The 22121-nt window shown below is 45.1% G+C and overlaps 1 protein-coding gene across 2 annotated transcripts; it reads right to left on the reverse strand.

Moving 5' to 3' along the window:
- Positions 1–74: 74 nt before the first annotated feature.
- On the reverse strand, positions 75–15336 carry GET1 (guided entry of tail-anchored proteins factor 1). Of its 2 annotated transcripts, none has more exons than XM_061167564.1 (5): positions 15159–15336; positions 7399–7564; positions 6328–6395; positions 3147–3261; positions 75–972 (listed from the first exon to the last, which is right to left on the reverse strand). In XM_061167564.1, exons 1-5 carry the CDS (start codon positions 15258–15260, stop codon positions 899–901), a joined length of 525 nt encoding a protein of 174 aa, XP_061023547.1. In that variant the 5' UTR covers positions 15261–15336; the 3' UTR covers positions 75–898. The 2 variants fall into 2 exon arrangements, with proteins under 2 accessions (XP_061023547.1, XP_061023548.1); XM_061167565.1 differs by having other exon boundaries at positions 6328–6423.
- Positions 15337–22121: the final 6785 nt, after the last annotated feature.

Here is a 22121-nt window from a genome sequence, read left to right on the forward strand (position 1 = left end):
ACTTAGTGATCGGTGCAAGCTCCTAACACAGATCAGTCATAGCAAAAAGTGGCCCTAAGGAACGAAGTCACACACGCGCTTGCAAAAATTTTAATTAGAAAAAAGTGTTTTAAAAAATACTTAGCAGAACTGTACTAGATGGGGCAAACACACAGTCATTCAAAGGAATTTAATCAGGGGTCCTAGTTTGTTTTTTAACTTTGTTCCATTCTACAGAGCATAAAAATTATATGCTTTAAAAAATACCCTTCATTGGAAATACTTTATAAAACACACAGTTTAAGCATAAAACAATGCATTATGGGTTCATGAATACATTTATAAAACACAGCAATGAAACATTCACTTCAAGTAAGTAGACAATATCTGAAAGTTTGCCCAACAAATGACATTTGAAACAGAGGAAGAAAAGAGCACTATCAGTGTTACTCTCCCGGTACTACTGCATGAAACTAAAACACAAATTTTCAAATTCTAGTAGTGGTATTAAAATTAAGCTACTTGGTAATTGGGATTAAAAATAGCTCCAACTCTTTAAAGCACTTACGTTATTAGAAAAGTCTGACTTTCCAGTCGGCAAGATGACCTTTAAAACATGTCACGCATGCAGATCACAAGTAACAATGTGTAGCCCACAACGTCACGCACTTCTTGTCACAAATCTGGTGCCACGGTGGCCAGTGCACACGTGTGAGACTGACCTTCACGGCCCATGACAAGTATAGAAAATTGTGATTCTTCTAAGAATCTCAACATGAAGTCCAAGAACAAACCTGTTCAACAACTAATCTGTGGCTTTGTGTTTCTTTAAAGAAAAAAAGAAAGTATAAATCAGACTTGTAACCTCCCAAGTGAAAATTCGTTTTTGAAAGTGCTGTAGTCGAATTCATCTTCGTTTTCAGCTAAAAGGGTGAAGCACAATAGCCACGACTTTGTTACAGACTAAAATCCAACAGGTAATTCCAACACCACCTAAAAACAAAGAAATTCAACATGAGAGCATGCAGGAGTGCCGCCCACATTTCCTGCCCCTGCTGCCTTTGACTTCTGGGAAATGGAGCACGCCAGTCCTCTCTGAGTCATGCTGGGCTAGGTCTAAGTTTGTGTTCCGTGGGTTCAAACTGATCATGCTTTCTACCGATTTCATGGACCTGCAGGAATTATTCAGAACAATAAACAATGATTTGCATTTCTCTTTCCTGTCTGAGAGCTGTGCATCATTATTTATGATATTAACTGACGATAGGACCACCCTCTCAGACCACTTGTCTTTCCCTTCTCACAAAAGCATTACAAACACGGAGCAATGTTTACCGGGCCTTCCCTGCCCCACTGGTGGCTGAGACAGGACGGCAGGCCACAAGATGCCTGGAAGGGTGGCCTCTTAGCTCCTTGGCTCAGGACCACTGAGAATCACCGGCCGTGCCCTCCTGGTTGAATCCAGAAATGGGGAAGAGGAGGGGAAGGAAGGGGGTTGGCTAAGCTGATGTAGTAATTCACCTCCAGTGTGACCACAAATCACAGCCAGAGACTGGCCGAGCAGCACGTGTCCTACAGCGGCCACTCCACAGCAACAATCAGGACTCAAACAAATGTCCTTTAGCAGGGAAATTAATAAATTACAACACACCTAAATGAAGAACAGCTACTCAAAGTTCCTTCATAAAGAAATTTAGTACCATGGCTGATTCATGTCAATGTATGGCAAAAACCACTACAATATTGTAAAGTAATTAGACTCCAACTAATAAAAATAAATGGAAAAAAAAAAAAGAAATAAGATTGAAGGAAAAACAGTAAGGAAAAGCACATCAAATGACCAAATTCTGTAGATAGGTTGTAAGCAGACTGGCCCATCGTCCTTCTATGTGTGTAGCTGAATGCTCAGATGTGTACACTTTTATATGTACTTCTTTTCATTGAATAAACATAGCAGTTAAAAAAAAAAAAAGAAATTTAGTAAGCTGCCCTCTCAGCATAACCAGCAGCATTTCAGTCTCCTAATGTGAAGAAATTTAATCATGTGGGAAGTGAAAGTCACTCAGTTGTGTCCAACCCTTTGTGACCCCATGGACCGTACAGTCCACAGAATTCTCCAGGCCAGAATATTGGAGTGGGTGGCCATTCCCTTCTCCAGGGGATCTTCCCAACCCAGGGATCGAACCCAGGTCTCCCACATTGCAGGCAGATTCTTTACTGTCTGAGCCACTAGGGAAGCCCAATGTGGGAAAAGGCTTAAATAATAGGAAAGGTAAAAAAAATTGTATGTGCCAGATAACCTTTACTGTATAAAAATAAATAGGAAAGAAGACTGGAAAAAATACACCATAATGTTAGGAAGGATATTCATAGCTAATGAGTCTTTAAAAAATTTTTTTTCTGATATTTCTGTTCATTCTACAAACACATGCACTAATTTTTCTTTTTTTGGCCATGCCACGCGGCATGTAGGATCTTAGTTTCCCAGCCAGGGATTGAACCCGAGCCCCAAGCAGTGGAAGCATAGATTCCTAATCACTGGACTGCCAGGGGATTCCCATGACATGGACTGATTTTAACATCCGAAAAAAATTCTTTCAAAACTGAAAGAATGGCCAACAGCAGGAAACGCTGCTGAGGGACTAAGCATAGTGTGAACTCAAAAGGAGCCACAAATCTGGGAATTAGAAGTGGTGTTTCAATAAACGGGTGTCAGACCATGGTATTGGCCTTGGACTGCGGAGGCAGACTTGGGTTGAATTACAGCTCTGCTAATCCACAGTTCAGTCATGCTGGACTAGCTAAGTAAATTCTCCTGGTGTTGGCTTCTTCGCTCCAAGGTTCGTTGGGGGGGCGGGGCGGGGCGGACGCAGCACGGCTCATCTCAGGCGCAGCGTGAGGTCACCTGACTGCACACGCCCCACGTCAGCCTCAGCCACGCCCCCGCCACGCTCCCCCACCACGCTCCCCCGCCCCCTGCCACACTCCCCGACCACACCCACCACGCCCCGCCACGCCCCCGCCACGCTCCCCCACCACGCTCCCCCGCCCCCTGCCACACTCCCCGACCACGCCCACCACGCCCCGCCACGCCCCCGCCACGCTCCCCCACCACGCTCCCCCGCCCCTGCCACACCCCCCGACCACGCTTGCCAGAACCCTCTCACCTGCGACTCTCGTAGGAAACGCTACCAGGCGGTCCAGGGGAGTTATCCACTTGCTTGGCACCACAGCCACAGGGACAGAGTAATACTTCCAGATGAGCGAGACCATCAGGGCGGCCTGCGGAGACACAGCTGGTGAGCGGAGACACCCTGCCCGTCACACGACCCACCACCACGGAAGGCAAGGAAACAGGAAGACAGACTAAGGAAACCCTCCCAATCAGTGACCTCACACCCTGCCAATCCAGTCCTCACCATCCACACACACGATTAAATTAGCTGATACATTATCCAAGGTCTCCCACAGTGTACGTGTCCTCTTCCCATTAAGCAACTCCTCAAAGTGGCCAGCTTATGCTAAATACACCTCGTTTGTGACAAAAGTGATGTCTCTCGGACCCTTGAGAAAACTAGCTAGTCCCCCCATCCCCAACCCAAGCGCAGCAGTCAGCCCTCTGTGAAGTTCAACGGCTCCTCCTTTCCCAGCAGCGTTCAAAATCAGCTGTCTTCCGTCCTCTCCATGGTCTTGAAAATGCTACCCAGGTGACCAGGCCTAAGAGGGTGGCTCTTCCAACTCCTGCCCCTGTGAAACCTTTCTTGTAGAAAAGTGCCATTGCCCTAGGATCAAAGTCCTCACACGCCCCAGACCACCAGGACTGTGGAGACAGGGCTCCCAGCACCGACACTCGACACTCGGAGATCACTTAAAGCAGCTTCCAGCCTCTTGTGCAGCCCATCCACAACCTCAGGGTGGAGGGAGAGGAGCCGGGGCAAGAAATGAAACAAGGAAAAATCCACCAGGTGAGAAAGTTGGGAAGCAATGGTGCTGGACGTGGGTGAGAATATGGTGTCCCCTGACTGGAACAGACAGCTACTCGTCATCTGCACGGGTGACAAGCAACCACCACATCACTGACCACCTTAGAAAATATAACGTCTAAGTAAGCTATCAACTGCAAACAATAAAGGGCTTCCCTGGGTGGCTCAGACGGTAAAGAATCTGCCAGTCAATGCAGGAAGCGCAAATTTGATCCCTCAGTCAGAAGATCCCCTGGAGAAGGAAATGGCTACCCATGCCAGTGTTCTTCTTGCCTGGAAAATTCCATGGACAGAGGAGTCTGGTGGGCTCCAGTCCGTGGGGTCGCAAAAGACTTGGCACTAAACACGACTTGGCGACTAAACAACAGTAGCAACAGACAACAAATGCTGGAGAGGATGTAGGGAAAATGGGACCCTACTGCGCTGCTGGTGCAAATGTAAATTGGTACAGCCACTATGGAGAACAGTTTGGAGACTAGGAATAAAACTACCGTATGACTCAGCAATCCCACTGCTGGGCATATACCCGGAGAAACCACAATTCAGAAAGACACAGACACACGCCAATGTTCACTGCAGTACTGTTTACAATAGCCAGGACATGGAAGCAACCTAGATGTCGATCGACAGATGAATGGAATAAAGAAGCTGTGGTACATATACACAATGAAATATTATTCAGCCAAAGAAAGGAACGAATTTGAGTCAGTTGTAGTGAGGTGGATGAACCTAGAGCCTGTTATACGAAGTAAGTCAGAAAGAGAAAAATAAATATCAAATATTAATGCATGTATGTGGAATCTAGAAAAATAGTACTGATGAACCTATTACAGAGAAGAAATAAAGATTCAGACACAGAGAAAGGACTGGTGGACACAGCAGGGGAACAAGAGGGTGGAAAGAGAGAGCAGCACTGACATAGATACACTATCATGTGTAAAACAGACAGCTTGAGAGGAGCTGCTATGTAGCCCAAGGAGCCCAGGGTGGCACTCCGTGATGACCTAGAGGGGTGGAATGGAGGCTCAAAAGGAAGAAGATAGATTTATATAATTATGACTGATTTGCATTGATGTATGGCAGAGACCACCACAACATTGTAAAGTAATTATCTGCCAATAAAAAAATAAATAAAAGCAAATAGGAAGATGAAAAAATAATAAGCTCTCTGACTTGATCCCCCAGGCTCCCAACACTGCAACATGAAAGAACTCCAGAGAAGCTCATGTGCTAAAAAAATTCCAATGTTTAACAACTCTTAAAGAGAAAAGCTCAGTCACATCTGACTACAGATCCCATGAACTGTAGCCCTCTAAGTTCCTCTGTCCATGGAATTCTCCAGGCAAGAATACTGGAGGGGGTAGCCAGGAGAAATATCAACAACCTCCGATATGCAGATGACACCACTCTAATGGCAGAAAGCAAAGAGGAACTAAGGAGCTTCTTGATGAGGGTGAAAGAGAGTGAAAATGCTAGCTTGAAACTCAACATTCAAAAAACTAAGATCATAGCATCTTGTCCCATCACTTCATGGCAAATACATGCAGAAAAAGTGGAAAGAGTGACAGATTTTATTTTCTTGGGCTCCAGAATCACTGCGGACGGTGACTGCAGTCACGAAATTAAAAGATGCTTGCTCCTGGAAAGAAAAGCTATGACAAACCTAGACAGCATATTAAAAAGCAGAGGCATCACTTTGCTGACAAAGGTCTGTATAATTAAAGTTATGGTTTTCCAGTAGTCAGGTACAGATATGAAAGTTGGACCATAAAGAAGGTGGAGCGCTGAAGAATTGATGTTTTCCAACTGTAGTGCTGGAGAAGATTCTTGAGAGTCCCTTGGACAGCAAGGAGATCAAACCACCAGTCAACCTTAAAGGAAAACAACCCTGAATATCCACCGGAAGGACTGATGCTGAAGCTGAAACTCCAGTACTTGGGTCACCTGATGTGAAGAGCTGACTCACTGGAAAAGACCCGGACGCTGAGAAAGACTGAAGGCAGGAGGAGGACGGAAGAGGATAAGACGGTTGGATGGCATCACTGACTCAATGGACATGAGTTTGAGCAAACTCTGTAAAATAGTAACGGACAGGGAAGCCTGGCATGCTGCAGTCCATGGGGTTGCAAAGAGTCAGACACAACTTAGTGACTGAACAACAACAACAAAGAGAAAAGCTAAAAGAGACTAAGAGGCAGAAAGGGTTTTTTTTTTAAGTCTAACAAAAATTCAGTGTTCAGAGTCACACACTAGCAGGACCAGCCAGCAGACGAAAGTGGGAAAGCCTGAATGCCCAGGCCTGGATTCTGGGTCACATGGTTTTGGAGGACTTCAAAGACCCCAGCTGACACAAGAGGACACTTACTTGCAATATGTAGAAGGCAACACTCACAACCCATTTTATCTTGGCCAACTGAGCTGTCCGTGCTTTCACTGAAAGGAAAAACAAATGATATCAGTCCTAAAAAAAAAAAAAAATGAAGAAAATATTCAAGAACACAGAAATGTTTTTTCCTCTCATTAAATATTTTCTATGTATTGCAACATTTGCTCAACATGCTTAGAAAATATAAAATGGAATTTAAAAATCACCCACTATACCATTATTTAAAATAGAATCACACACAAATTATAAGATATGAAGCTTTAATTTTAAAAACTCTTAAAACTATTCATCTAAATCAGAGATTCATTTTACAACGCACTTAACCAACAGAACCATACTTTCTTTCCAGACTTCCCAGCCCACACAGGACACTAATCCATAGTCTAATTTGTCTCAGGCCTGGGGAGGCCCCCTCGGCATGTTTTACAAGCCACGCACACTCTTGGCATGCAGGCTGACCTCCTCTCCATCCCATGAGAGAGTTAGGAACAGTGGCTGAGTAAGACCTGATCCCCACCCTGAAGTCAACACTCAGATAAGGAGACTCCTAGGCAATTCCTAGAGAGTGTTCACAAAAGCCCTTGAAAATTCACTATAATATTTTCCTGGGCTTCTCTCAGAAAAGTGAATTTGAGAATATCAGCCTACAGAGAATGAAGAAAATCTAACAGGATGTTAGAGCTTTCTGTGTGGGTTTTTTTGTTTGGTTTTTTGAGTTTTTAAAGAAAATTTTTTGACCACACCGCGAGGCTTGCGTGATCTTAGTTTCCGAACCAAGGATGGAACGTGGGCCCCTGGCAGTGAAAGCGCAGAGTCCTAACCACTGGACCACCAGGGAATTCCCAGGTTTCTATGTTTAGAAAGCAAAGGTTCACCAGCAAACTAAGAAGAAAATAAGAATTATTGTCGGGTCTCTTCCAGACAACTTAAAACTCTCCATCAGGATCAGAACATTGAAGCTCAAAGAGTGTACGCTATGCATATTCATATAAAGGCTTCTCCGTGAATCAGCTCTTACAAAGCTTTCCAGGCTGCAGCTGAGCACAGTACCATGAGTTTTGAGTTTATCCGTCATCTTGTTGATCCTCCTCTCCAGCCTGGCATATCTGGCGAACTCATCCATCATGTTGACAGTGGAGAGCTCCTGCTTCATGCCCTGGATCTCGGCTCGCATCTGGGACTCCTGCTCTGCATCCTTCTGCAGCACCCGGGACATCTGGGAGAGGAAACAGCAGGGTCAGGGCCTTGTCACCCGCCTCCTCCTCCGTCCTATGGGCTTGCTGCCTCCTACCCCTGGGCGAGCTGCCCTTTACCGCCACAGCCTGGCTCTGCTGCATGTACTGGGCATGCTGCCCACAATTACCGCACAGATAAAGACTCCTTGCAAGCAAGTCTCCTGACAACTATGCCTTTCCTTCCATTGCTACAACACAAGTGTACACAGCCTTCAATTTTACTGTAAAACTGTGATTATAGAGTGAACACTGATTCCACCCTCAGAGCTGCACTCAGGCGGCAAGGAGTCCGCATCCTCTTCCTGCCCTTGAGAATTCAATTCTGTCCTCAATTAGGGCAGAGGTGGATGCTGGGTGTCAGGGATGAAGTGGTGGCTGGTGAAGACAGCACTCCTACAGAGGAGCTGCCTGGCATGAGCAGGTGAGGGGGGCATACGTGACAGGAAGAAGCAACCCAGCCTATCATGGTATCAGAGCCCCAGAGAGGGATGGGATGGTGCTGGAGACCGAGGATCATTTACAAAGCATTGAGCTAGTCAAGTAAACCTACTGAGGATAATGGTAGCAGTGTCCTCACTGTTAGAAAAGGGAGTGAGAAATACAAATCCGTAGAGAACTAGAATGAGTCCTGCAGGGGTAGATTAAAATTGGAGACACGTGACTTTCCAGATACAGAGGAAATAACAGACATAAACGTTTGCAAAGGATACACCCGCACAGCCAGGGCCCCCAGGGGAAGCAGCTGGCCCAGGCGCCCTCCCCAAGGTGTTCCTAGCGCCCAGATAGTGGAGGGGACCCACTCTCGCCACCCCTGACGCCCTTCCCAGGCACCACGCCCCAACACACACACACACACAAACCTGCCGGGAACGCCAGTGGCCCGGACTCCAGATGGCAGTGGCTGCCAGGTGGTGCCAAACCCACCAGGACGAGTGAGGGTCCCGGGAGAGTGAGGCGAGAGACAGGGGACCACTCTCACACCGGCGCACAGAGGTCCACGGGCCACCTCCTACGGGACCGAGAATCCCTCGGCACTGGCCCCGAGTGACGCATGTGCATCCCCAAATCCATGCCCACAGCACCTGATGAGATGTAATGAAACACAGCATCCTTCATGTGACAAACCCGCCAACATCGGACAGAGACATTCACAGAACGCCACCGTGCAACACCAATGCCCTGTGATCCCCGGGAATGTCAGCCGCACAAGTCGGGGTGGGACCAAGGCTCCTTCCAGACTAGAGGGGCGTCAGGTATGTGCTACACACAATGCTGACTAGGGTCCTTCTGCTCGGAAGGACCTCATCAGGACAGAGAACCCTCAACGGGACAGGAGGATCCTACCTAACTTTTGGGCTCTGGACAAGGCCGCTGTTTATACACAAAAGTATCGAGGAAAGAGAAAGAGGGTGTTCAGGTTGACAACTTACTTTCAAATGGCTCAGGAAACAAAACCAGTTCTTTCTATTGAACTTTTCTGCACATCTGTGTTTGTTTCCATTTTTAAAAAATATATTAACATATTTCAGTGTACTGGAACATAGCAGGTGCACAATAATTGAGTCTGTACGTCTAGCCCCGATGCCCGCTGCCCGGCACACAGTGGGGTGACTCTCCAGTTCCAGGCGCGCAGACGCGCCCCTCCCCTCAGCGCCCCACCAGGGCCCCTTTCCGGCACCGGAGTAATGAGGCCCTTCGGTCGCCAGAGGGCGCCCGCGCCGCAGCACACCGTGTTTACCACTGCGCACCCTCCACTCTAGTCGTCTTGTCCTCTCTGCCCTGGACCGACCTCTGCCCTACACTCTAACCAAAGAACATACACTCCGGCCAGACCCACCCTAGAGAAGAACATAGGAATGTGCCCAACTAGCTCTAAAAACCACAGAATCATGGTAAGAGGAAGGAGTTCATAGATGCTGCTTAAACTTTGTAAATCAAGAAAACTGCTGGGTGGGGAAAAGGACTTTCAGAAGTCACAGGGATATTCTTTGATTGTTGTGGTGGTTACCCTACTGATTCACCACTTCAGGGCAAACAGAAGGGGGAAAAGAGGAAGCAGTGACAGATTTCATTTTCGTGGGCCCCCAAATCACTGCAGATGGTGACTGCAGCCATGAAATTAAGACGCTTGCTGCTTGGAAGGAAAGCTATGACAAACCTAGACAGCACATTAAAAAGCAGAAATACTTTAGCCACCTGATGCAAAGAGCCAACTCACTGGAAAAGACTGATGAGATTGAGGGCAGGAGAAGGAAGCAACACAGGATGAGATGGTTGGATGGCATCATCGACTCAATGGACAAGAGTTTGAGCAAACTCCAGGAGATGGTGAAGGACAGAGAAGCCTGGTGTGCTGCAGTTCGTGGGGCTGAAGAGAGTCAGACGCAACTTAGCGACTGAATGACAACAACAACTGGCTTGGGATTAGAGAGGCTATACAGCAGCAGGATGCAGCAAAAGGATATGACCTGGGTCCAAGGACAAACCCAGAATCTTTCACCTGAATGACAAACAGCCACCTGATAAGGCCAAGCCTCATGCATGTGCAGACTGCGGCAATAATTTCTTATGAGAATGCGGTAGCTGCAGGGCTTAGGTTTGGTATAAGCTTGGGGAAGGAGCTGGAGATGACGACAGGTCTTATTTACAGCTGTTATTTTTGTGTTTGTTTAGTCGCTAAGTTGTGTCCTACTCTTTTTCGACCCCATGGACTGTAGCCGCCAGGATCCTCTGTCTATGGGATTTCCCAGGCAAGAACACTGGGGTGGGTTGCAATTTCCATCTCTAGCGGAACTTCCTGACTTAGGGATCAAACTCGCATCTCCTGAAAGACAAACAACCCAATCAAAAAGTGGGAAAAAGACCTAAACAGACATTTCTCCAAAGAAGACATACAGATGGCTAATAAACATGTGAAAAGATGCTCAACATTGCTCATTATTAGAGAAATGCAAACCAAAACTACAATGAGATATCACCTCACATGGGTCAGAATGGCCATCATCAAAAAGTCTACAAACAATAAATGCTGGAAAGGGTGTGGAGAAAAGGGAACACTCCTGCACTGTTGGTGGGAATGTAAATTGATACAGCCACTATGGAAGACAATATGGAGATTCCTTAAGAAACTAGGAATATAACCACCATATGACCCAGCAATCCCACTCCTAGGCATATACCCTGAGGAAACCAAAATTGAAAAAGACACACGCATCCCATTGTTCATTGAATCACTATTTACAATAGCTAGAACATGGAAGTAACCTAGATGTCCACTGACAGATGAACGGATAAAGAAGGTGTGGTACATATACACAATGGAATATTACTCAGCCATAAAAAGGAAGGCATTTGAGTCAGTTCTGATGATGTGGATGAACCTAGAGCCTATTATATGGAGTGAAGTAAGTCAGAAAGAGAAAGATAAACATCGTATACTAATGCATATATACAAAATCTAGAAAAATGGTACTGAAGAATTTATTTGCAGGGCAGCAATGGAGAAACAGACATAGAGAACAGACTTATGGACATGGGGAGAGGGGAGGAGAGGGTGAGATGTATGGAAAGAGTAACATGGAAACTTACCATATGTAAAATAGACAGCCAACAGGAATTTGCTGTATGGCTCAGGAAACTCAGACAGGGGCTCTGTATCAACCTAGAGGGATGGGATGGGGAGGGAGAGGGGAGGGAGCTTCAAAAGGGAGGGGATATATGAATACCTATGGCTGATTCATGTTGAGGTTTGACAGCAAAGAGCAAAATTCTGTAAAGCAATTATCCTTCAATTAAAAAATAAATAAATTAAAAAAAAAAAAACTTGCATCTCCTGCATTGCAGGTGGATTCCTTACCACTGAGCCACCTGGGAAGCCCAGGAACAATTCACTGAGGAATACAAAACCAACAGCCTCTTTGAACAACTGAGATTAGTTTTGTGTATGATTCTAATATGAGGTTTCATCCCTGGGTGGGGAAGATCCCCTGGAGGAGAGCATGACAACCCACTCCAGTATTCTTGCCTGGAGAATCCCATGGACAGAGGAGCCTAGCAGGCTACAGCCCACAGGGTTACACAGAGTCAAACACAACTGAAGCGACTATGCAGCAGCGGCCAACACAAGGTGGAAAGAGATGGGGTACGCTGGGAGAATCTACGTGATTCTCTAGGTGTGCCAGGTAACACACAAAATGGGAGAAAAACCTGCAAGTCATATATTTAATGAGGAGTTAATATCCAGACTATGTAAAGAACTTCTAGTGAAAATGTTAGTCTCTCAGTTGTGTCCAATTCTTTGTGACCCCATGGACTGTAGCTTGCCAGGCTCCTCTGTCCATGGAATTCTCCAGGCAAGAATACTGGAGTGGGTAGCCATTTCTTTCTCCAGGGGATCTTCCTGACCCAGGGATCAAACCCAAGTCCCCTGCTTTGCTGGCAGATTCTTTACTGTCTGAGGGAAGAAGTGAAGGGTTAGTCGCTCAGTCATGTCCAACTCTTAACAACCCTATGGACTGCAGCCCACCAGGCTCCTCTGTCCATGGGATTTCCCAGGCAAGAATACTGGAGTTAGTAGCCATTTCCTTTTCCAGGGGATCTTCCTGACCCAGGGATTGAACCCAGGTCTCCTGCACTGCAGGCAGATTCTTCACTAACTAAACTAGGAGGGAAGCCCTGTCTGAACCACCTCCTAACTCAACTCTGAAAACATAGCCCCTTACTCTGGAGGCGCTCCTGCAGAGGGCACCCTTCTCCTAGGGAGAGCCCCTGAAACCCCATTAAAAAATGGCCCACAGGGAATCCTGATGTTCCTGCAGTCCACTCACTAGCTCTCACTGAGAGGGCTGAGGGTCCAGGTTCAACCCCTAGTCAGGGAACCAAAATCCCACAAGTCATGTGGCATGGCCAAAAAAAAGGCCACGGATCAGAATAGACATTTTCCATATACTGATGGCCAATATACACATGAGATGGTATTCATCACCACTTATCATTAGGAAAGTAAAGATAAGCCACTCAGCATCCATTAGGATGGCTATTATCCAAAAAGAAAAAAAATAACAAGTGATGGAGAATGTGGAGAAATTGAAATGATGAGAATTTAAATGATGTAGCTGCTGTGGAAAACAGTATGGCAGTTTTAAAAAAAATAATAAAAATAGAATTACTGTATGATCCAGCAATTCTACTTCTGGATATTTATCCAAGAGAAGTGAAAGCAGATTCAAATAAACACTTACACACCAACGTTCCAACAGCATTACTCACAACAGCCAAAAGGTGGGAACAACCCAAATGTCCATCAAAAGATGAGTAACAAATAAAATGTAGTATATACGTAAGTGCATGCTCAGTCGCTCTGTCGTGTCCAACTGTTTGTGACCCCATGGACTATAGCCTACCAGGCTTCTCTGTCCATGGAATCTTCCATGAAGGGATACTGGAGTGGGCTGCCATTTCCTACTCCACATACAACAGAATATTATTTGACCTTAAAAAAGAAGGAAATCCTAACACAGGCTACAACAGGGATGAACCCTAAAGACATTATGCTGAGTGAAGAAATAAACCAGACAGCAAAGGACATGAAATGTAAGACAGAAAAATATGATTTCACTTATACGAGGTGCCTAGAAGAGTCAAACTCAGAGAGACAGAAAGTAGACTGGTAGTTGCCAGGCACTGGGGGAAGCGGCAAGGGGCTAACTCCCCCTGTTCAGTGGGGATAGAGTCTCTGTTTAGGAAGCCGCAGGTGTTCTGGAGATGGACGGTGGTGACAGGTGCACATGATGTGAACACTAACCTAACCTAAAAATAGTTAGTGCTCAATCTCATGCTATGCATATTTTACCACAAGTTTTTAAAAAATCAGATGAAAGAAAAGTGGACAAGGGCCTGTTCTTCAAGGGTATTTTATGCAATGCTAAGTACTTGGGACATCATCTTTAAAGACAAGACAGCATCAGCAAAAATTCTGAACAGGGGATGGGATTAAGACAGAAATCCCCATGCCTCAGGGCAAGGTGGTGCTAGTGGTAAAGAACCCACCTGCCAAAGCAAGAGACAGAAGAGATGCAGGTTCGTTCCCTGGGTCAGGAAGATCCCCTGGAGGAGGAAATGGCTACCACCACTCCAGTATTCTTGCCTGGAGAATCCCAAGGACAGAGGAGCTTGGTGGGCTACAGTCCATGGGGTCACAAAAAGACGGACACGACTGAAGCGACTTAGCACGCACACAGGGCAATTTGGGTGGTAAGGTCCTAGAAGAGAGTTTTACATAAAACAGGCACTCAGTGGATACCAGTTGTTGTTCAGTCGCTCAGTCGTGTCCGATTCTTTGCGACCCCATGGACTGCAGCACGCCAGGCTTCCCTGTCCTTCACTATCTCTTGGAGCTTGCTCACACTCATGTCCATCGAATCGGTGATGCCATCCAACCATCTCATTCTCTGTCGCCCCCTTCTCCTCCAGCCCTCAATCTTTCCCAGCATCAGGGTCTTTTCCAGGGTAGAGTAAAAGAAAAAGAAGTAGAAATCTTGTCTAGCTTTAAATCCCCGACCATCATCGCCGCAGATTTATATCAGGAGAGAAGAGCAGAACTGAGTTCCCAGGATGCTGCTACAGTGGGGTGCACCCCACCTTTGAAGTCTGGGTCTGAGTCAGACAGCTCCTCAGTCCCACTGTGGGCATACAGAGGGCGTCCTTCCCCGGGGAACAGCTGCCTACGCTTCCCACACACACCTCCCATCAAATGTGCCACCCAACCCCATCCATATTCATGATCCAGAAGGGCAGACCTTGGAGAATCACAAACCAAAGATCAACTCTACAGCCATCAGCCACCAGCTGGATGACTTGGTACAACTACTAGACTCTGGGCCAGACACCTCCCCTGGGAGGTAGAGGAAGATGGGATGACAGCGACAGCAGTCCTGGCGACTGAACCCGAGGAACTGTACTCATGATGGGCAAAACGCCCCGCAATGGGCTCCCAGGTGGCCGTGGCTCCTCTGGGTACGGGAAACAACACGAAGAGCACTGAGATTCTCTGTCTGTGCTGTCTCCAACCCCTCCCGCCCCAAGAATGGGGGCCCCTGCACCCTGAGACCCGTCCCCTGGGACCTGGAACAATAGACACTGCACACGACAAGGCGGGACCTCCCGGAGCCCCGGCTGCCGGCTGCCGAGCTGCGGGCACTGGCCCTCAGCACCCGAAGGCTGCTCTCTGCCCCCAGGGGCCAGATGATAACGGAAATGAGGGGGGAGGCGGGCAGAAAGGCACTGAGCACTCCAGGCTTAGGGCTGCTGCCACGTGAAAACGTGGCCAAGTGTGGGCAGGTTATGATAGTTTGTTTTTCTCTCCGAGAATCCAGAAATCCAGATTTAGGGGTAAGGCTTTGTACCCAAACGCTAGCACACTCAAAAACATCTTAGAACACAGAACAGCCCAACCGAGACGCCTCAGCAGGCTGAGGCCCTCATGCGGCCAGCTGGAGACGCCTAAGTCCACCGCAGGCTGGCCGAGGACCGAAGCTGCGACCCCACCGGTCCCTGGAGGGCCAGGGAGCCACTTACGAAGAAGGAGAAGGACGGGAGGAGGATCCTGAGCACATTGCACCCAAACACGAAGCTGAGCACCAGCAGCCACGCCCAGCGGTCGGCCTCGGTAGCGCTCATCTCGGAAGCTAGCGGCGTCGCCGGGTCTGCTAAAGCAGCTCCATGGGGACCACGCCGACGGCCGCGCGTGCGCAGTGAGCACTGCGCCCCAGAGGGGCGCCGCCGCGCCTGCGCAGTGCGCCGCGCTTCGGGAGGCGGGGCCATCTTTTCTTCCAATTTCTTGACATTCCCGGCTTCCGTAGCCTTCTAGCTCCGGCTCATTCATCCCTGTGGAACCTATTTTCCAAGTTCGGCCTCCACCATGTCTTTAGTTTTGTTTTATCAGCAAACCACTTGTGTTATTGTGTAATTAATACTTTCTTTAAATTGACTCAGCTTTATTCCTAAGTAACTGTATTTTTTTTATTCCTAAGTAACTGTATTTTTAAAGACACCCTTCTGTAAATAGTGACTGTCATTATAGTAGCAAGGAAACGTAAAAACAAAAACGTTTTGCAAGTAAAGTAGTCTTTACATTTCAAAACTAAACACTGTAATAAATCTAAGTACTTTACAAAACTGTATACCTGAAAAATAAGTATTAACGTAAAAGGCCCTGGTTACATTCAACTTGTAATAAAGGGCTTCCCAGCCGTTGGTGCTGGTGGTCAAGAACCCGCCTGACAATGCAAGAGACAAGAGACGCAGGGTTCCATCCTCGCATGGCAACCCACTCCAGTATTCTTGCCTGGAGAATCCCATGGACAGAGGAGCCTGGCGGGCTACAATTCATGGGGTCGCAGAGTCAGACAGGACTGAAGCGACTTAGCACAAACGCACATGTAGGTGAAGATGACGCTTTTGCAGTAAAAGGATTCTAATCCCATTTATGTGTAGTAGATAAAGCAAAAGATGATTAGCCGTCTCTTCTGCCTGGCTGGAGTCTGAGAACTAATTTCCAATCAAAATGAATCGAGCTGTGGTTCTACAAATTTCTGGTTAAAAAAGACATGTGAGTCAATATATGGCAAAAACCACTACAATATTGTAAAGTTATCAGCCTCCAACTAATGAAAATAAAATAAAAGACATGTGAGATGTAACTGTTCAATAGAGATAGAGTGAATTATTTTCATGGAAAGGTGATGCTACGCTTACCTTAGGCTTGGAGCCTGCTTCTCCTCCATAGCCTTACCCTGAAGCCAGACCATCCAAGGCTGCACCCTGGCTACCTCTACCCACTAAAGGTTTAGAAGAATTGGATGCAGCAACAACCTTGTGAAAAGTGATGGCAGGTCCTCCTGCGTCCATTTCCCGGCAGCCAGTCTCTGCCTTTCAGGAGGAAGAGGAGAGTATTGCCAGCTCCTCACGATTTGGTTTAAAAAAAAAAAACCTGGAGTGTGTCCAGTCTAGGATAGTACAACAGTGGTGAGAGAAGACCAGCAGTACCTGGTCTTCAAAGGCAACCTAATTCAAGTAACTCAGCTCTCTCCTATTGCTCTACTTGGGCAGCTCTCAAAAAGCAGAAACATCACTTTGCAGACAAAGATCCCTATAGTCAAAACTATGGTTTTTTCAGTAGTCATGGATGACCATACAGGATGGACCATACAGGATGGATGACATGAGAGTCTGACCATAAAGAAGTCTGACTGGTGAAGAATTGATGCTTTCAAACTGGAGAAAACTCTTAAAAGTCCCCTTGGACAGCAGGGAGATCAAACCAGTCAATCCTAAAGGAAATCAACCCTGAATATTCATTCTAAGGATTGATGCTGAAGCTGAAGCTCCAATACTTTGGCCACCTGATTCAAAGACTGACTCATTGGACAAGGCCCTGATGCTGGGAAAGATGGATGGCAGGAGGAGAAGGGGGCGATAGAGGATGAGATGTTTGGATGGCATCACCAACTCAATGGACATGAGTTTGAGCAAGCTCCAGGAGATGAAGGACAGGGAAGCGAGGTGCGCTGCAGTCCATAGGGTCGAAAAGAGACATGACTGAGCGACTGAACAACAAAAAAGCACCAACAGTTGAAGGCTGATAACAGTATCCAAGCATCACACTAGACTGTCAAGTTTAAAAAAAAAAAAAAGCAGCCATCCCTTAAAAATAAAGATTGTGATAATGTCACAAATGGATTTCAGTCCAGAGCAAGACTGGAAGAAGATATTAACACCACTGGGGGCTTTCATCAAACCATTTCTTTTTCAAAACTGGGCCCTCAAAAAAAAAAAAAAATGGAAACTCTGACACAATACAATTTCTCTTCATACCACTTCACAGAATAGGTTTATGGAGCCCTATATCAGTGGCTTTTATGTCAATGTTAAACCACTACTGAGACTGTTGCAGTGAAAAGGAAAAAAAGAGGAATGAGTTTTTCTTTCCCTTTCTTGAGAACAGTGAGCAGACCTGAACATTCCTAGTTTTTACTTTAACTGTTCCTAATCGGTAGTCTGTAACTAAGCTTGCTTTTCTGCCCCCTGACTCTGCCTATCTGTAACTAAGTGTGCTTTTCTGCCCCCGAAGCCATTTTGTACCTATTATCCTTTGACCTGTGCTAATTACATCCTGTAGGTAGTGCTCACCTTTGCAGCACTCTCTTCACAGACCACCCCTTTTCTCTTTTTACAAATCAGAAAGAAGGCCACAGTACAATAACCAAAAGACAATGGATCCAACTACCGGGATACCAGACTGTCAGAGGCTACCAGAGGCCAGCCAATGACTGTTTTTGAAACATTGCAAAAGGAAGAATATGAGGTCCTAATACTTTTGCTCCTTATCACCGACCCCTGGCTTCGAGCCTTCATCTTATATCAGTCCCTAGACTCCTCATACAGAGAGGAAATCAACCCTGAATATTCATTGAAAGGACATGATACTGAAGCTAAAGCTCCAACACTTTGGTCACCTGATGGGAAGAGATGACTCATTGGAAGACCCAGATGCTGGGAAAGATGGAGGGCAGGAGGCGAAGTGGACGACAGAGGATGAGATGGTTGGATGGCATCACTGACTCAATGTCATGAGTTTGAGCAAGCTTCAAGAGATAGTGAAGGACAGGGAAACCCAGTCATGCTGCAGTCCATAGGGCCACAAAGAGTTGGACACGGCTTAGTGACTGAACAACATCAAGACTCCTCATGGAAATGGGGGGCACAGTTCTTGAGGCATAAGCCTACTGTGTTCCCCTCTCCCCCAGCTGAGGATAAAGGCACCTTTCTATTTCCTCCAAACTCTCTCTCTGCATTTTTTATTTGGCTTCGGTGGGTAGAGAAAGCCAAGATTTTGACCGGCAACAAGTGGAGAAATAAGTTTTCTAATAGAGACCAAATCTTGATCAGATACTTGGAGGAACTTCAGCAGGAACCAGAGACATGCCCAGAACTGAGTGATTTAGGGTCAGTGACTGAGGGTGGCCCACATGTGGAGTCTTCTCAAGACAGGCACACCCAGAAGGCAACACTGAACTGCAAGGTGAAAATGAGATAGCTTCAACAATTCCCAAATCAGGGGAAACAGAGGGGATAAAGAGAAGAAACAGTTTAGTAGGAACTGAATTTACCTCTTTATAGCTTTGCCCACTTGGTTGTACTAAATGTCAATAATGATGATGATCACATACAAGGTTGAACCAAGGAAATGACCCACACTTTCCACTGGGAGCTAGGAGTATATCGATATTCAGAGTAAGTTAAGTAAAATCTGTAGTGTTTGTTTCTGTAATTGACTGGCATAAATGAAGTGAAGGCAGGTTCCTCACTTACACAAATCTTATAGTCATCATCTTGCTCAGTGGCTGTCAGAGGCTTCGACTTATCTGTATATTGGCAGCCAGTCCTAGATGGCTAACGATGAATGAAGTATTAGGATCTGTTGGAAAACTGCATTCTATGATAGTTGAATATTCAAGCATTCTTGTGTGTATATATGCATGTGCCTGCACATGTGTGTATAAGGAGCTAATTAGAAAGGAAAGTATAGCAGATTGTAATTTGAGCTGTTTTGCTGTTTTTTCTTAACTGTTGACTCTTAGTTTTTAAAAAGCATTTGTGCAAATTTTAAAGTGAAAATGTTAAATATCTTTAAAGGCAAAAGGTTATTGCTAGATAGTGGTTGAACAACATCATGAATGTACTGGATGACAATGGACTGTATACTTTTTTTTCCAATTTGTGTCAAGAACCATTTCTACTGATACCTAAATTTTTAATTCTTTTATCACATAGGCCATTAAGTGGGTTAAGTAGAGTTCCCTGTATTATAAAGGTCTTATTAGTTAGATATTTTATAAATGTTAATACTAATGTGTATATGTCCACCCCAATCTTCTGATTTATCCCTTCCCCTCTTACCCCCAGTAACTGTTAAGTTTATTTTCTACATCTGTAACTCTTTCTGTTTTGTAGATAAGTTCGTTTGTACTCTTTTTTAGATTCCACATATAAGCAATATCATATGATATTTGTATCTCTCTGTCTGACTTACCTCACTCAATATGACTATCTCTAGGCCCATCTATGTTACTGCAAATGACATTATTTCGATATTTTGTTATGGCTGAGTAGGACTGTATGCTTTAAAATCATTAATTGAAGTCATGTGAATTTCACCTCTATTTAAGAAAAATATTGCTAGAACCATTCTCTGTGTTATGCTAAGCTGTTCCAAATATGCAAAATTCAGTAGGGTAAAAATTAATCTTCTTACTGTTAGTGCAATAAATCTCATTTAGACCTCAAATTTTCATAGGCTTTTAATATGTCCAGAAATACATCTCTAAATAAAACTGTTATGAGCTTTTTCTTATAAAAAAAACTATTTTAAAATAATAGCAGGGACTTCCCTGGTGGTCCCGTGGTTAGGAATCTGCCTAAGCATGCAGGGGACTCCAGTTCCATCTCTGGTGAGGGAATTAAGATCCCTCATGCTTCAGAGCAACTAAGCCACAACTAGAGAGCCCCTGTATTATAAAGGAAGATGGGTGCCTCATGCCACAACTAAGACCCAATGCAGCAAAATAAGTAACAAAATAATTTCAAACATAAAAATATATATAAATGGTGTCCAAAAAACCCAGTACCCTTTTTTTATATTCACCTACTTTAACATTTAACATTTTACCCTATGTTTTATCATTTACTTTATATCTTTCAATATACCACTAAGAACATTCCCTTATATAATCACAGTACATTTATCAACTATGGTGAAGTAAACATTGATCCAATTTTTTATCTAATCTGCCATTTGTGCTCCAGTTTTGTCAGTTAACCAAATAACGTCCTTTGTAACATCTTCCCTCCAGCACAAGATCTGGGGCATGGTCTGACATTATACATTTTTTTTTTTAAAGAGCCCACAGCTTATCTATTTGATCATTTTTTGTATTTAAAGTACTCCTGCACTCCTTGTTAATGGGGAAGGAGCCCAATTATATGGTAGTGTGAAAATTCTTTGGGATTGCCCTTCTTTGGGATTGGAATGAAAACTGAACTTTTTCAGTCCTTGGCCACTGCTGAGTTTTCTAAATTTGTGGCATATTGAGTGGAGGACTTTCATAGCATCACCTTTTAGGATCTGAAACAGCTCAGCTGGAATTCTATCACTTCCTCTAGCTTTGTTCCCAGTAATGCTTCCTAAGCCCCACTTGACTTCGCACTCTAGGATGTCTGGCTCTGGGTGAGTGGCCACATCATCATGGTTATCCAGGACATTATGACTTTTTTGTACAGTTCTGTGTATCCTTGCCAACTCTTCTTAAACCATTCTGCTTTCATTAGGTCCTTAACAAAGACCTTTGGTCCTTTATTGTGCCCATCTTTGCATGAAATGTTCCCTTAATATTTTCAATTTTCTTGAAGAGATCTCATCTCTCCCATTCTATTGTTTTCCTCTATTTCTTTGCATTGTTCACTAAAGAAGGCTTTCTTTTCTCTCCTTGTTATTTTTTGGAATTCTGCATTCAATTAGGTGTATCTTTCCCTTTCTTCCTTGTCTTTCACGTCTCTTCTCTCAGCTATTTCCTAAGCCTTCTCAAACAACCTCTTTACTTTCCTGCATATTTTTTCCTTTTGGATGGTTTTGATCACCACCTCCTATACAATGTTACAAAAAAATCTGTCCATGTTCTTCAGACATTCTGTCTACCAGGTCTAATCCCTTGACTCTATTCATCACCTCCCTGTATAATCATAAGGGATTTGATTTAGGTCATACCTGAATAGCCTACTGGTTTTTTCCCTATTTTCTTCAATTTAAGTCTAAAATTTGCAATAAAGAGCTCATGATCTGAGCCACAGTCAGCTCCAGGTCTTGTGTTTGCTGACTGTATAGAGCTTCTCCGTCCTTGACTGCAAAGAATATAATCAACTTGATTTTGGTATTAACCATCTGGTGATGACCATGCGTAGAAAGGTTTGTGTTGTTGGAAGAAGGTGTTTCCTATATTTCCAGTGTGTTCTCAAGCAGTACTTTTAAACAAAATTTTCTTATTCAGCAAAGAATCGATAGATGGTGACTGCAGCCATGAAATTAAAATACGCTGGCTTCTTGGAAGAAAAGCTATGACAAACCTAGACAGCATATTAAAAAGCAGCGGCATCACTTTGCCAACAAGGATCCATATAGACAAAGCTATAGGCTTTCCAGTAGTCATGTATAGATGTGAGAGTTGGACCATGAAGAAGGCTGAACACCGAAGAATTGATGCTTTCAAGCTGTGGTGCTGGAGAAGACTCTTCAGTCCCTTGGACAGCAAGGAGATCAAACCAGTCAATCCAAAAGGAAATCAACCCTGGATATTCATTGGAAGGACTGATGCTGAAGCACCAATACTTTGGCCACCTGCTGAAAAGAGCCAACTTACTGGAAAAAACGCTGATGCTGGGAAAGACTGAGGGTAGAACGGGATGACAGAAGATGAGAGCGTTGTA

Source organism: Dama dama, chromosome 19 (genome assembly GCF_033118175.1).
Source record: "Dama dama isolate Ldn47 chromosome 19, ASM3311817v1, whole genome shotgun sequence".
Taxonomy (NCBI): domain Eukaryota; kingdom Metazoa; phylum Chordata; class Mammalia; order Artiodactyla; family Cervidae; genus Dama; species Dama dama.

Excerpts from the sequence above, each read along its gene's own strand:
- GET1 (XM_061167564.1), bottom strand. The coding sequence starts at position 15,260 with ATGAGCGCTACCGAGGCCGACCGCTGGGCGTGGCTGCTGGTGCTCAGC. Across the intron at positions 3,262-6,327 it reads TTGCCTTCTACATATTGCAA|GCCGCCCTGATGGTCTCGCT; the intron begins GTAAGTGTCCTC and ends GTGTCTCCGCAG. Across the intron at positions 973-3,146 it reads GTTTCCTACGAGAGTCGCAG|GTGGTGTTGGAATTACCTGT; the intron begins GTGAGAGGGTTC and ends CTTTGTTTTTAG.